This window comes from Scylla paramamosain, chromosome 31 (genome assembly GCF_035594125.1).
Source record: "Scylla paramamosain isolate STU-SP2022 chromosome 31, ASM3559412v1, whole genome shotgun sequence".
Taxonomy (NCBI): domain Eukaryota; kingdom Metazoa; phylum Arthropoda; class Malacostraca; order Decapoda; family Portunidae; genus Scylla; species Scylla paramamosain.
Genome location: NC_087181.1, coordinates 16914816 through 16928999, shown reverse-complemented (window position 1 = coordinate 16928999; position 14184 = coordinate 16914816). Strand labels below are relative to the sequence as shown.

The 14184-nt window shown below is 39.4% G+C and overlaps 1 protein-coding gene across 1 annotated transcript in view; it reads left to right on the top strand.

Moving 5' to 3' along the window:
• Positions 1–14184, top strand: part of LOC135088750 (CD109 antigen-like) — a 54596-nt gene that overhangs the window by 14620 nt on the left and 25792 nt on the right. The window contains exons 6-11 of the mRNA XM_063983748.1: positions 1–180; positions 724–946; positions 6924–7124; positions 9308–9495; positions 11348–11508; positions 13224–13337. The exon at positions 1–180 is cut by the window's left edge and continues 104 nt beyond it. Coding sequence (XP_063839818.1) covers positions 1–180; positions 724–946; positions 6924–7124; positions 9308–9495; positions 11348–11508; positions 13224–13337 — 1067 coding nt within the window. The remainder of the gene's footprint in view (positions 181–723; positions 947–6923; positions 7125–9307; positions 9496–11347; positions 11509–13223; positions 13338–14184) is intronic.

Here is a 14184-nt window from a genome sequence, read left to right as displayed (position 1 = left end):
GGAGGACAACTTAGCCAAAAGCAAGATCGTGAAGGATGACTCTTTCCGCGACAACTTCACGTACCCCTCAGGACTGCAGGACCGCGTGTGGATGGGGCAGGAGGAGGCAGGGGAGAGGATACGGTCTGTTCTCAAGCATCACTCAGCTTTCGTGCGTTACCAGGAGGACGGAATATTGGAGTGAGTATTGAAACGTGTGGTGGTGTGTGTTGTGGAGGGCTGGCGGAGGGTACGTGTGGCTGGGTGGGCGGGGGGTTGGTGTTTGAGAGTGACTGGGGAGAGTATGTGTGAGGGGATGACCTGTCTATCAATGTGTGTGTGTTTGTTATAGCTTGTTTTGCCCTCTCTCTCTCTCTCTCTCTCTCTCTCTCTCTCTCTCTCTCTCTCTCTCTCTCTCTCTCTCTCTCTCTCTCTCTCTCTCTCTCTCTCTCTCTCTCTCTCTCTCTCTCTCTCTCTCTCTCTCTCTCTCTCTCTCTCTCTCTCTCTCTCTCTCTCTCTCTCTCTCTCTCTCTCTCTCTCTCCTTCCATCCATCTACCTAACTACCCATCTACCCATGCATTTACCCATCCATGTACCCACTAATCTACTTACCAGTCTCTTAAACCTCTACCCTTCTCCCAGCTACCTACCTACCCACCAAACAATCACCATATCTTTTAAACCTCACTCAACATTTATCCTCCCTCCCTCTCTTTCTTCTGTCACTCCTGCCGCGGCCACAGATTCACTCTGGAGGTACCTGAGGGAGCGAGGGGTCTGGAGGTGCACGCCAACTACAGGGACACGGAGGGGGCGGCGGCGGCTGCGTCCATAGGGGGGGAGCCCGTGCACTCTCCCAAGGGACGTTACCTGCACGTGACCACCAGCACCGTCACTGCCACCGTTGGGGAGTTTGCAATCTTCCACATCAGAGCAAATTTCCCCATGGATTGGTTCCAGTACGTGGTGAGTGTTGGCTTAAGTTGTGTGCGTCTTTTCTTCTGTAAGTCTGTCTGTTTGTTTGTCTGTCTGTCTGTTTGTCTGTCTGTTTATTTGTTTTCTTACTGATGATCAATAATTATCAACCCTTTCACTGCTACACGAAACGATGCATGAAGTCTTTACAAGCGTCTCCTATACAGTTAGCGGTGAAAAAAGGATACATTTTGCAATATCTTCCCAGTTCAAAGGATGGATATGGCTGTAGAACAAGTAAAGATGTCTTAGAGTGACTGAGTGGATCAAAGAGTTAAGCTATCACTAGAATCTTGGAAATACTCTTTGAACATCGTATTGACCTCCACTACAGTCTGTTGTCATGGTGAAGCGACGAAAACTCTGAGAACAGAATATAATAGTATTAGGGAAGTTGCAAGAAGCCATCACTCATTATTACACTCTCTATGAGCAGGCGCCGCGATCTTCTTGCATACACGTGTGTGACCTCATGGCTCTATTGTCAGGCGATTTGGGCTTCCATCAGGACTGTTTTCAAAGGGCACCAACGTAACTAGTCGATTTCTTTTTTCTTTTTTTTTTTCTATTGACTATGTATAATGATTGTTAAACTATCACTAGAATCATGGAAATAATTTTAAATATTCTGACTGGAATGTATTCTTGAAAATCGTGTTATCTTCCAATAAAGCCTGTGAAAAGTTGTGCCAGTGTGAGATGACACAAAGTCTGCAAACACAAGGACATAAGCTGCGTGAGTCCATCCACGTGGCAGTTCCTGTATAAAACATATCAACTTATACCCAAATACCATTCCTGTCCATAAATCTATCTATTCATTTAAACCCTCCTGTTGACTCATCACTAACAACCCGATTATTGAGTGTATTCTAGTCTTCTGTCACTATTCAAGAACCATTTACAACTTATCCCTTTTTTTTAAATCTAACTTCAATTTGAACGCATTACTTCCAGGCCTTTCCCGATGACTAACCCTAAGAACCTTATTAATATCATTCTTGTTACCCTTAAACAACTTTAACACCTCTACCAGATCCCATTATAATACCCCTATCAGATTCCCTTCTAATACTTCTATCAGATCTCTTAATTCACACCTCCCTAATGAATACAAATATATATGCTTTAGAATCCTTTGAGTCACTAACAAGAGAGGCACACAGCATACACTCACGTAACAGGTAAACACGTTGCGGAGAAACATAAAAGACGTGCTACCATCATTACATATAAGAGGCTGCTCAAAGTTCAAACCCTCGCGAGAGTTGGAAGGGCAGAAACACAAACCATGCTACCTTAATGCGCTTGGTAGATGCTCATTTGTAAGATCACGTGTCTGCTCAGCGCCCAGGACTTATTCTCTACAGGGCGAGTGGGAGGTATTGTGAAGGAAGCTCAAAGATAGATAGATAGGTAGATAGACAGATAAACAGATGGACAGACAGGTAGGTAGTTAGGAAGAAGGGAAGGAGATAGGTAAGTAATTAGGCAAGCATGTAGGTAGGTAGAAAATTGGACAGGTAAACTTAAATACCCCCACGTAACCAAAGATTTAAACATGTGTCTAGATATGTAGGTAAGGAAACAGGTAGATAGATAGATAGGTAGCTAGAAAAAAACAGGAGATAGATAAATAGATGGACAGATAGACACGTAGGTAGATAGAAAAAGAGGGAGACAAGTAGATAGATAGATAGGTATATATAGAGGTAAGGAGGCAATTGGAAAAAGTAGGTAGATAGATAAATAGATAAATAGTTAGGAAGGGAGGGAAGGAGATAAATAGGTAGACATATAAAGAAATAGAAAGAAAGATAGGTAAGCAGGTGATTATACAGGTAGTTAGTAAGTAGATAGTTGGATAGGTAAACAGGTAGGCAGATAGAAAACTCGTGTATAGACAAACAGACAGGTAAGCAGCAGAGGCAAGCAGGTGACAAAACAGGTAAAGGAAGGGAGAATTTTAATGAGATGGACAGGTGTATGCGCCAACCGTAGTTTCCTTGGCAACCTCACCCCAGACGGAGTTGTTGTGACTGCCTTCAGTTCACTCAGTTTACAATGCCAAGTTTTCTGTCTGCCTGAGTTACGTGTTGTCTGGTGAAGGAAGGAAGGAGTTTTCACAGTAGTTGATTTACATTATTTTTTTTTCCCTCTTCCTTATCTTAAGTCCGTCAAGGGTGGTTTTGTATAGACATGTTGGTTTGTTTCTCATTCACTACGAGAAAGAATATAGAGTTCGATCATTTATATTGGGGAAATAAGAAGTTTTGGTGCCTTTCACCTTACCATTTCTATTTAATTCTGAGCCTCAATTCGTCTTTTCTTTTTCTTTTTTTTGTGTGTTGTATCCTTTTGTGTATTTGTTTTTCTTTCCATTCAGAGCGAGCAAGAATATTATCACTGGGGAAATAAAAGGTTTTGACTCCCTTGCGCTACCCAGTTATGTATTATATTACCCCATCAATTCTTTTTTCATCAATTTGTTTATTTATTATTATCATTATAACTTTTCACCCAGCACCTGCAAGACTATGTAGTTTAATCTCTTGTCAGTGAGAGAACAATAGGTTTCGATTCCTTTTAATACATCAGTCTCATATAATCCTGATATTTTTTGTTTATGTCCTACTCATTTGTTGATATATATTCTCAGTCATGTGCGAATGTGTAATTCAAACCTTTATTCTTGATTGAGGAAGTCTTGGGTTTAGATTCTCTTATTTCCAGATAATCCTGATTTCACTTAATTTTTGGTGCATTCTTTTGTTGGTTTGCCTTCAGTTCAGTGCGAGTGTCATTCCATCCTTTATACTCGAGGAAGTCATGGGTTTTGATTCCCTTTAGATTCTTTTTTTTTTTCCAGATAATCCTGATGTTCACTTCATTTTTGTTACATCCTTTTGTTGGTTTGCCTTCAATTCAGTGCGAGAGTGTAGTTCTATCCTTTACTGTTGAGGAAGTAATGGGTTTTGATTCCCTTGAGGTTCTTCGTTCTATATATTTCTGATCCGCACTTTCTTTTTTTCTTTTTATCCCTTTTTTAATTTACTTTAGTGTTATTGCTTTGGTCTGTACATTTCCTGACTTATTTCCTTGTATTATGATTTATTTGTTTCTTTCTTAGTTCCTTTGTTTCTTGGTTGTCTTTAGCTAATAGTATTTATCTAGTTATACTCACCTAATTGTAGTATAAAGTATTTAAACTCCACTCATGTGATCCTGCCTTTTATATCTATATTCATTTATTTATTTATTTATTTTTTTGTTACGTACAGTTCTTGCCTCTACTCTCTCTTTTCAGTCTAGTTTATTCCAGTTATCAATATTTCAAAAGGGGAGGTCTTATTTTCAGTATCAAACAAACATTTCCCCTTGCTAAACACTTCTCGTATGCGCGTGTGTGTGTGTATGTGTGTGTGTGTATGGAAATAGGTACATTGGGTTTCTTGTAGGGACTTCCACGTGTATGTTTGATAATTATTTGCATTTTCCTTTATTTTCTTACATCTTTATGCTCTTGTATGTGTGTGTGTGTGTGTGTGTGTGTGTGTGTGTGTGTGTGTGTGTGAATCAATGTGGTAGGGATGCTCGTGGGATTGAGAGGAAGGTGGTAGGGGGGTGGTGGGGGAGAAGGTAACAGCGAGGAGGTGGAGGGGAGGCAGGGGAGGCGATCCACAGACAAATAAGGTTACAAGGTTAAAGAAACTGACCCCGCCGGTACACGCACTGCTCACGAGTCGCACCCAAAGAACTGATTAGAAAAGTGTAAAAAAAAAGAAAGAAGAAGAAGAATAGAAAAGAATACCACTTAGTTCAAAATGTTAAGAAGAAGGTTACGAGCGGCATAGTGAAATGTTTTTATTGAGAGAGAGAGAGGGGGGGGGGGTAATAATACGCCAGTCGATGGGAGGAAAACATACTAAAAGAAATGTATACGGCAGGTTGATAATGCCTGTGACTGTTGGCGCGTATAGCGATGACACGTGCATCTGGAGGCGTCACATATATTGGACTTAGCTGCGAGGGGAAGTGGGAACGAGAGAGGGGAAATATTAAACGAAGAGGGGAAAGGAAAGGACAGAGAAACATGATCTTTTCTTTTTTTTTATTCGTTCTCTGTATTTTCTTCTTTCTATTTTTTGTTGTCGTTTTTCTGTAAGGGACTCGGGGTACTACTGTTATTGTTATTATCATCTTTAGTGACGTGAGAAATGTTGGAAGGAAAGGTTGGTTAGTTTAGTATCATATCATCATCATCATCATCATCATCATCTTCTTCACCACCACTACCTTCATCATCATCATCATCATCATCATCATCATCATCATCTTCATCATCATCATCATCATCATCATCATCTCGCATCATTACTTGGCCTTCCTTCCTGATAATTAGCATGATGGTAAGGCTATTACAGCAAATCTCTCCCTCCCGCGACCTCGCTGCACAAGACTTTCTTCTTTCCTCATTCCTATTCTGTCTACCTCTCTAATGTAAGAGTTAACCAGTATTCTCAATCATCCATCCCTTTCTCTGGTAAACGCTGGAACTCCCTGCCTGCTTCTGTATTTCCTCCTTCCTATGACTTGAACTCTTTCAAGAGGGAGGTTTCAAGACACTTAGCCTTCAATGTTCGATAATTCTCTTGACGTCTATTGTGGGATTGGCGTCTAAGTGGGTTTTTTTTTCCCCTCCTGTTTTGTTTCCCTTGGCCAGCGATCCTCTTATATAAAAAGGAAAAAAAAACAGCTATTATCGAGCTTCAATTAAGCTGTTATTATTTATAAGCTGACCACAATTAAACTATCATTGAACTCTGACCCCCCAAAAAAAGATACCAAGTTACTTTTACAATAATCTCTTTAAGACCGTCCAGCTATTCCTCTCATAACAAAAAATAAAAGAATCAAAGTTAAATCCTTCATTGCTCGAAACCTTTCAATAATTATCTACTTTTCACTTTCTTTTTTCTTTCTTTTTTTTTAGATTTTTTTTTTTTTGGTATTGGTTTCTTTAATAGTTTTGTAGCTTAAGAGAAACAAAATTAAACTCTCTCTCTCTCTCTCTCTCTCTCTCTCTCTCTCTCTCTCTCTCTCTCTCTCTCTCTCTCTCTCTCTCTCTCTCTCTCTCTCTCTCTCTCTCTCTCTCTCTCTATCTATCTATCTATCTATCTATTTATCTTCCTATCTATCTATATATTTTTGTATCTATCTATCTATCTATCTATCTATCTATCTATCTATCTATCTATCTATCTATCTTCCTGTCTCCGTGCAAACAATTTTCTACCTCCCTCCGAACATCAACAAAAGACATCCGTGACAGTGAAAAGGTTAATCAGCCGTGCAAATAAAGGGAAGACGGAAGAAACGAAGGAAGGAATGTCTTTTGACCTAGCGTTGTAGAGGACGGTCAATGGAAGATAGGGAATAACAAACAAGGAAAAGAAAAATATGAAAAGAAAATGCTCCTCTTGTTTTTCAGCGGTTACAGTTAATAGATAGATAAATATATGAATAAGAAAGTGAGCTATTCAGTTTATCAGTTTCTTTGCTAATGCTTAGTTATTTGTAAAGGAATGAGAGAGAGAGAGAGAGAGAGAGAGAGAGAGAGAGAGAGAGAGAGAGAGAGAGAGAGAGAGAGAGAGAGAGAGAGAGAGAGAGAGAAAGTATAGCGGTGCCAGTCAGTCAGTCAGTCAGTCAGTCAGTCAGTCACTTCCATTACTACCAGAGTTAATTATAAGGAGGTAATGTGAGAAAGAGAAAAAAAAAGCCAAAAGAGGAATAGGGAAAAAAAAAAAGTATATTTGTTTAGTGATACCAACCAACTAATTAATCAATCAAATGACAAGTTGAGAGTTTTCTTTTTCAACAACAACAACAACAACAACAACAACAACCACAACCAACCCACCCAATCACTAACCAATCAAACCAATCCCTTGCTCCCGTTTTCTTTCAGGTGCTGGCTAAGGGGGTACTGATCCACTCGGAGACAGAGCAGGTGAAGTGGTCTGGCAGGGAGGTGGTGACAACCCTCAGTCTTGCCATCGCCCGAGAGATGTCGCCTCGCTTCACGTTGGTGGTGATGCACGTGGCACAGGACAACCACGTGCTAGTCGATACCATTAACGTGTCTGTCAAGCTTCACTATTCCAATCCGGTGAGTTTTGAATGGGATTTGTATAGTTAAGAGCCTTTTGTTCGTCTGTTTGTTTTCTTTCTGTTGTTTTCTGATGGTCTCCCGCCTATTTTCACTTTCAGCCTTTTTTTTATCACTTCTTATGTCTTTTTTTCTTTCTTTGCATTTTTTAACCTTTTTCTCTCTTCTCCATTCATTCCTACTTTCCTGATTCATTTTTATGGCTTCTTATTTTTTTTTTTCCTCTTTCCTTCCAACTTTTTAAATTTTTCTCTCTTCCCTGACGATTTCCGCTTTGCTTTCTCCTTTTTATCCCTCTTTATTTGTTTTTTTTCTCTCCTTGCAACTTTTTTCTCTCTCTTCTCCGTTTATTTCCACTTTCTTGCCTCCTTTTTTATCTCTTCTTCCTCTATTTTCTTCGTGCTTTCCCAATTTCCAGACTTTTTTTTCTTCATTCATTTCTCTCTCTGTTCTTACGTTCCTTCGTCCATTCCCTCTTTCCTAATTGTCTTTTTAACCTCGCTCATCTGTCTGTCCTCTCTCTCTCTCTCTCTCTCTCTCTCTCTCTCTCTCTCTCTCTCTCTCTCTCTCTCTCTCTCTCTCTCTCTCTCTCTCTCTCTCTCTCTCTCTCTCTTTCTGTGCAATCTTCTCGCTTCCATTTCTGCTTTCCTCCTTTTTTTTATCTATCTCTCTTCTTTATCTAATCTTCTCACTTTTCTCCTTCCATTCCCTGTTTCTTTGTTTTCCTTTACCTCCACTCTTTTAACCCCCTTTCATATGTCTTTCCTCTCTCTCTTTATCTCCTTTTTCCTTTCTTCCATTCCTCCTTCTCTCTTTTCTTTGTCCTCATTCATCTGTCTCTCCTATCACTTTCCTCCGTTCATTCCCCTTTCTCCTAATTCGTTTTATCCTTTCATCTCTCTCTTACTCGTCTTCCATTCTTCCCTTCCTAACTCCTTTTTTATCCTTATTCCTCTGTTTCTCCTCTTCTTGCAACCATCTTACTCTCCTTTCAATGTTCCTTTCCTATCTCGTTTTTTTTTTTCCTTCTCATCTGTCTCTTCTCTCCCTACAAACCTCTTATTCTTATTCCACTCCACTCTTCCTAACACTTTTAAACCTCTCTCTGTTCCTCTCTTGACGCAGGATAAAAGAGAAGAAGGGGAGAGGGGAAGGGGAGAAGGGAGAGAGGAGAAAGGAGAACAGTGAACCGAGGACCTTCTGTCTGCATAAACTCACCTTTCAATCTAATTTCAGGTGTAATTTAGTTGTCTTAACGTTATTAGATTGCGTACTTGTTTATTAGATAATGCGGTGCCTCACTTAAGGGCTGTGTTCTTTAAAGGGTCTCTCTCTCTCTCTCTCTCTCTCTCTCTCTCTCTCCTCTCTCTCTCTCAAAAACAACCCCAATAACAACGATAGGCACAATATCCCACCCTAAGTCCCCCACACACGGTTGGTTTTAGCTGACAGGCCCACTGAACTGAAGGGGCTGCAGTCCGCCGCGCGTGCCCACACACTATTCAGCTCTGCCTTCAGTCTAACCTCAGTTGAAGCCCAGCCAGCACCATGGCAGCATCTCTTCTTTCCCAATATCTAGAGACTGTGCATCTCAGCCTGGTTGTGGTGCTGACATGCCTGAAAAAAAAAAAATCGTCGAAGTAAATGGTGTAAAATTGTTTATTTTCTTGCCCACCTTGTCTTGTTGCTGGTTTGCCTTTATCTTTTAATTCATTTAGCAGCACGTCATCACGGGCTGCTGCTTTATTGTGTCTGTCCGAGTAATCACTTATCATAATTTTTCAAAGGCATGGTTTTTTCCCTGTAAATATTTACGAATTCCCCCAAAATACTTTTCCTCTCGAGACACGACCATTGTGTCAGCGACAGCGCTCCTCCTGTGTGGAAGTGACAGTGGAAGTGACGCCCGGACTGCGTGCCGCCCAATACACACTCAAGCTGGCCTTCAGTTAGCGAGAACTGACGGCCATTTTTTTCGACATGTGCTTCATTTCATCCGATCGCCATTCTGTCCTTCCTTCAGTTCAACCCCCCCCCCAACCCAACCTAACCTAACAACCTAACCTAACCTAACTACAAAACAATCCTAATAAAGACAATAGCTCCCTAACAACCAGCTACAACGATAGCCGCAATACCCATCCTAACTTAACCACACTAACAACCGAACTACCCAATTACAGGTGAAAGTTGAACTGAATCAGCATAAGGACCACTCCAAGAGGACGGTGGAGGCCTCGATGCGCGCTGCCCCGGGGACCCACCTGGCCCTAACCTGCACGCGCTGGCCCGCCTGGCTCGCCCACCACTCCGGCCGCATCACTCCCGCCACTCTGCTGAAGGCGGTACTACAGATGGAGCCACATCCAAGGTTATTGAAGTTTGCCCCTTTTCATTTTCTTTGGTTGGTTTTCTTTTCAGTTGATGCGTGTTAGTTTTTATCTCCGTTTTCTTTTTTTTCTTATTTATTTATTTTTTTTGTGTTCTGTTTTCTCATAGTTTTTTTGTATGTAATTTTCTTTATTTTCTTATAGTTTTTTTTTTTTTTTAGTTTTCTTGTTTTGTGTAGTTTTCTTTGTTTTTTTCTTTATTTTTGTTTATTGTTTTACCTTTTCTTTGTTTTCTTGTACATTTTCTTGTTGTGGTATTATCTTTTGTTTGTTTTTTTCTACCTTTTTGTGTTGTATTTCTGCCTTTTAGCAATTTTTTTTTATCTTTTCCTTTAACTTTCTACTTTTTCGTTTATTTTGCATCTTGGTGTCTTTTCTTCTTTCTCTTTTTTATCATTATTTTCATGCAGCTTTTCTGTTTCGTCCAATTGTCTTTGTTTTTTGTTTTTTTTTTCTTTTCATTTTCCATCTCTTCTTTATTATCGTACTTCACTTCCACTTTTCATTTCGTGTACTTTTTCTTCTTCTTCTCTCTCTCTCTCTCTCTCTCTCTCTCTCTCTCTCTCTCTCTCTCTCTCTCTCTCTCTCTCTCTCTCTCTCTCTCTCTCTCTCTCTTTTATTTTTTTACTGTACTTTATTTCCATTTTTTATTTAATTTTCTTTTTTTTTTCTTTTTTTTCTCTCTTTTTTCCCCTTATACTGCGTATTTTCCTCTTACTTGATGCTGTGAGGGCGTGGAGCAAATTGAGCGGCTAATTTCTTTAACGCATAAAAGGGAAGGGAGAAAGAAATTGAGGTCAGTCAATAACATTTAATATTTAGTTTCTTTCATTTTGACGTAGATCATTCAGTACTTGTTTTTTTTTTTCTTTATTTTTTTTTCTCGTCTTAAGTCATTTATTACGTTTAGTTTAGTTTTTTTTTTTGTTTTTTATTTCATCTTTGTTTCTTTCGCTTCGTTTTTATTGTTTTTTTTTCTTTTCTCTAATCTTTCTTTCTTTGTTATTGTTTTGTTTGTCTTTATTCGTTTATCTTTTTTTATTATTGATTTCTGCTTTTGTTTCTTTTTTATCGCTTTATTTCTTACCTTTCATTTTTCATCCCTTTATTCGCATCTCCTTATTAATTTCCCATTTTCTTTTTTTTATGTTTCCTTTCATACAATTTCAACGCCTCACATATTTCCCTTTTTTCTCCTTTTTTTTTTTATATCTGACGATTTTTTTCTGTCCTCTCATCCTTTTCTATTTCCCCCAATACCGAAAATTAAGCATATTACTTTTTTTTACTTTCCTTTCAGTGTTTTTTCTCTTTTTCTCTTTTTTTTTTTGTTTCCTTTTGTTCCTTTTTTTTTAGTTTAATACTCAATTATCATGACCTTAAGTTGACCTCCTATTGACCTAACCTTGCCCCTCTGAACTTATTTTCCTTCTAATTTTCCTTTTCTGTCTTTTTGCATTTTTTTTTTTTTTTGTGTGTGTGTTTTAGTACTCGACCATCATGACCTTGAGTTGACCTCGCATTGACCTAACCTTGCCCCTCCTAATTTACTTTCCTTTTAATTTTCTCTCTTTTTCCTCTTGTATTAATCTAAGTTTGCCCTTTTCCAACTGTTACTTTCCTTTTAGTTAAGTTGACCTCGTATTGACCTAGCCTTGCCCCTCCCAACCTACTTTCCTTTTAACTTTCTTTCTTTTTCTCTTGTATTAACCTAACTTTGCCCCTTCCAACTGTTACTTTCCTCTAAATTTTCTTCTTTTTTTTTTCGTCAATCACTCGATTAGCGTGACCTTAAGTTGACCTCGTATTGACTTTACCTTCCGCTCCCCACAGGTCCCTCTACACGGTGCGGCGCAGGTCACGGAGCGGGTCACAGACTGAGAAAATAGAGTCCCTATCAGCAGAGAGCACGGGGCAGTGGCCGCTCGCTTCCCTCCACCAGGCTGGCTTGACAATACTTACTGATGCCATACTCCCCTCGCCACACCACCTCGGTATGTCCTTCCTCATAAACGCTCTGCTTTTACCATTACTATTTTCTAATGCCACGTAGGTCATTAGCCGGGTTCTCAAGACTGTTTCTCCTGTTAATAATGCAGGAATTTTGTTTATCTGTCAGTAGAAACGTGAAAGCAGTCTTAAAAACTTGTGTAACTTCAACTACAGTCTTTTGACATTTGTGGAGGTGCTGTGCAGAATATAGGACTGAGATGCGACTCTTCTCCTCTCTCTGCTCGTCTTTTCTGTGTCATTACGTTAGGCAGGTGAGGTAAAGATTAGATAAAGGAAAAGATAGTATTGTTTCTCTTTTATTTCTTGATTAATTTTGCCATCTCCATCTTCAACGCTTCTTCTCTCTTTCTGTTCCTTCCCGCCATCTTTTCTCTTCCGTCTCCTCTCTTCACTTTTCAGAACAATTTCCTCCTTCTCCTCTTCCTTTCCCTTATCCTCCTGTTCTTCTTTTCATTCTTGTTTCTATCTTTTGTTCCCTCTCCTCCTTTCTTTGATCCTCTCCTACTTTCTCACTTCCGTATTTGGAATTTTTCTTTCTCTCCTTTTTCTTTTATACAAGTGTTCACAACTTTTCTTTTTTCTCATTTTACTTTCTCTTATTTTCTGAATGTTCACACCTTTCCATTCTCTTCCTCTTCCTCTTTCACTTGTTATTATTATTATTATTATTATTATTATTATTAGTCATGCTCCTCCTCCTCCTCCTCCTCCTCCTCCTCCTCCTCCTCCTCCTCCTTTTCCTCTCTCACTCCTCCTCTTTCCAAATCACCCTGTCACTTCAAGATATTAAAGAGAAAACTTCACAAGGTTTACTTAATGATATAATTCTTATTTCCCCCTACTCCCACTTTCTTTCAATCCTCAAAGCCTCACTGCGGTCCCCTGGGAAAGAGCCCTTATACCCTACCCCTAGAAAGGTCGTATTTGAATGCACTACTACTCTTAGGTGTTGTCGACTGCGAACGCCCCTTGATAAAAAAAAAAAAAAAGTGGTCAGAGTTCAGAGAGCTTATGGAGGGATTTACTCGCCACCCCTTCCCCTACCTTCTGTTGATGGGAGAGGAAGGGCAGGTGGCTGGAAGTAACTGTGACTACGGATGGGAACTGAAAAGAAACGTTATTTGTAGAATCCCCAGACTTGTGATATTGAATGTGTCTCTTACGTGGATGCTTTCACACATACGTACACACTCTCATACAAGTAGGTACATACACACACACGTGGTAGTATTAGTAGTAGTAGTAGTAGTAGTAGTAGTAGTAGTAGTAGTAGTAGTAGTAGTAGTTGTTGTTGTTGTTGTTGTTGTAGGAGTAGGAGTAGTGGTAGCAATTGTGGTGGTAGTAGTAGTAGTAGTAGTAGTAGTAGTAGTAGTAGTAGTAGTAGTAGTAGTAGTAGTAGTTTAATGATAAAATTATACTTGCAAACTCCAAAGAAATATAGAACAAAATTGATAATCTTGCCTTTCCTAATTTAAAACCGTGATCAAACACACACACACACACACACACACACACACACACACACACACACACACACACACACACACACACACACACCTCACCTTCATATTCTCTAACCAAAAGTCACTTAACTCAAACAAGTGAAAGACACTCGTGGCAAACTGGTGAAACTCTTGTCTGCCAAATGAGAGTGGCTGGGTTCGAGTCTCGTCACTTTGTCCTGTGTCTCCTGCAGGGCGCTGTGACCACCAGATGGGCTTCCTGGAGTGTGGTGACGGCACGTGTTACCGCCAGACAGAGGTGTGTGACGGGTACGCCCACTGTCACAACCAGGCGGATGAGCTGCACTGTAAGTTGTCACCATCCTCACTGTTCACTGTTCATCCCGTTTTTTTTTTTTTTTTTTTTTTTTTTTATGTATTTGTTTTTGTTTTTTTTTTTCTTCTTTTTTTCTCTCATTATACTCTGAAAACTTCTTACTTGAATTTTCTTTGTTATTTTCTATTTATTTTTTGGTGTGTTTTTTTTTTACTCTGACTAGAATTTCACTGTTTTATTTTATTTTATCAGTCTATTCTGCTTCTTTCTTTACCTTATTTATTTATTCTTCATTTTTTTTTTTTTTTTTTTTGTGATGTAAACTTATTAACACTTCCTCTTTCTTTTTGTTCCTTCTTCTAATCTTTTCTCTTCCGTCTCTTCCCCTCATTTTTTTTAAACATTTTCCTACCTCTACTCTTCTTTCCCTTATTCCCTTGCTCTTATCTTCATGTTCATTCTCCTGTCTCCTCTCCTCCTTCCTTCATCCTTTTTTACTTTCTCACTTCCGTATCCAAAATCTCTCTTTCTCTCCTTTTCCTTCAGTAATCTTAGCACCGTGATGTCGAATGCACTCCTTGATTCATTATCCCTCGAGAAGCAATAGGTTTCAGTCCCATTTATAAATCTTCATTTCACAGTTATGGAGTTTGAATCCTTAGTCTTATCACAGCGACGTCAAATCTGCTTCTCTTTCATTTAACGCAATTACAAAGTTTGGTTCCTTATCGTTCAAGAAGTAATAGGCTTCCTTCCCATTTATTGTTTTCTTCAACTCATAATGACGGCTTTAACCTTTTACTTTCCCAACTCCTAATCGTGCTGCTTGCCCCTTAACTGTACCAACTGTTAAATCTCAATCCTCTTGCTCTGCCGCT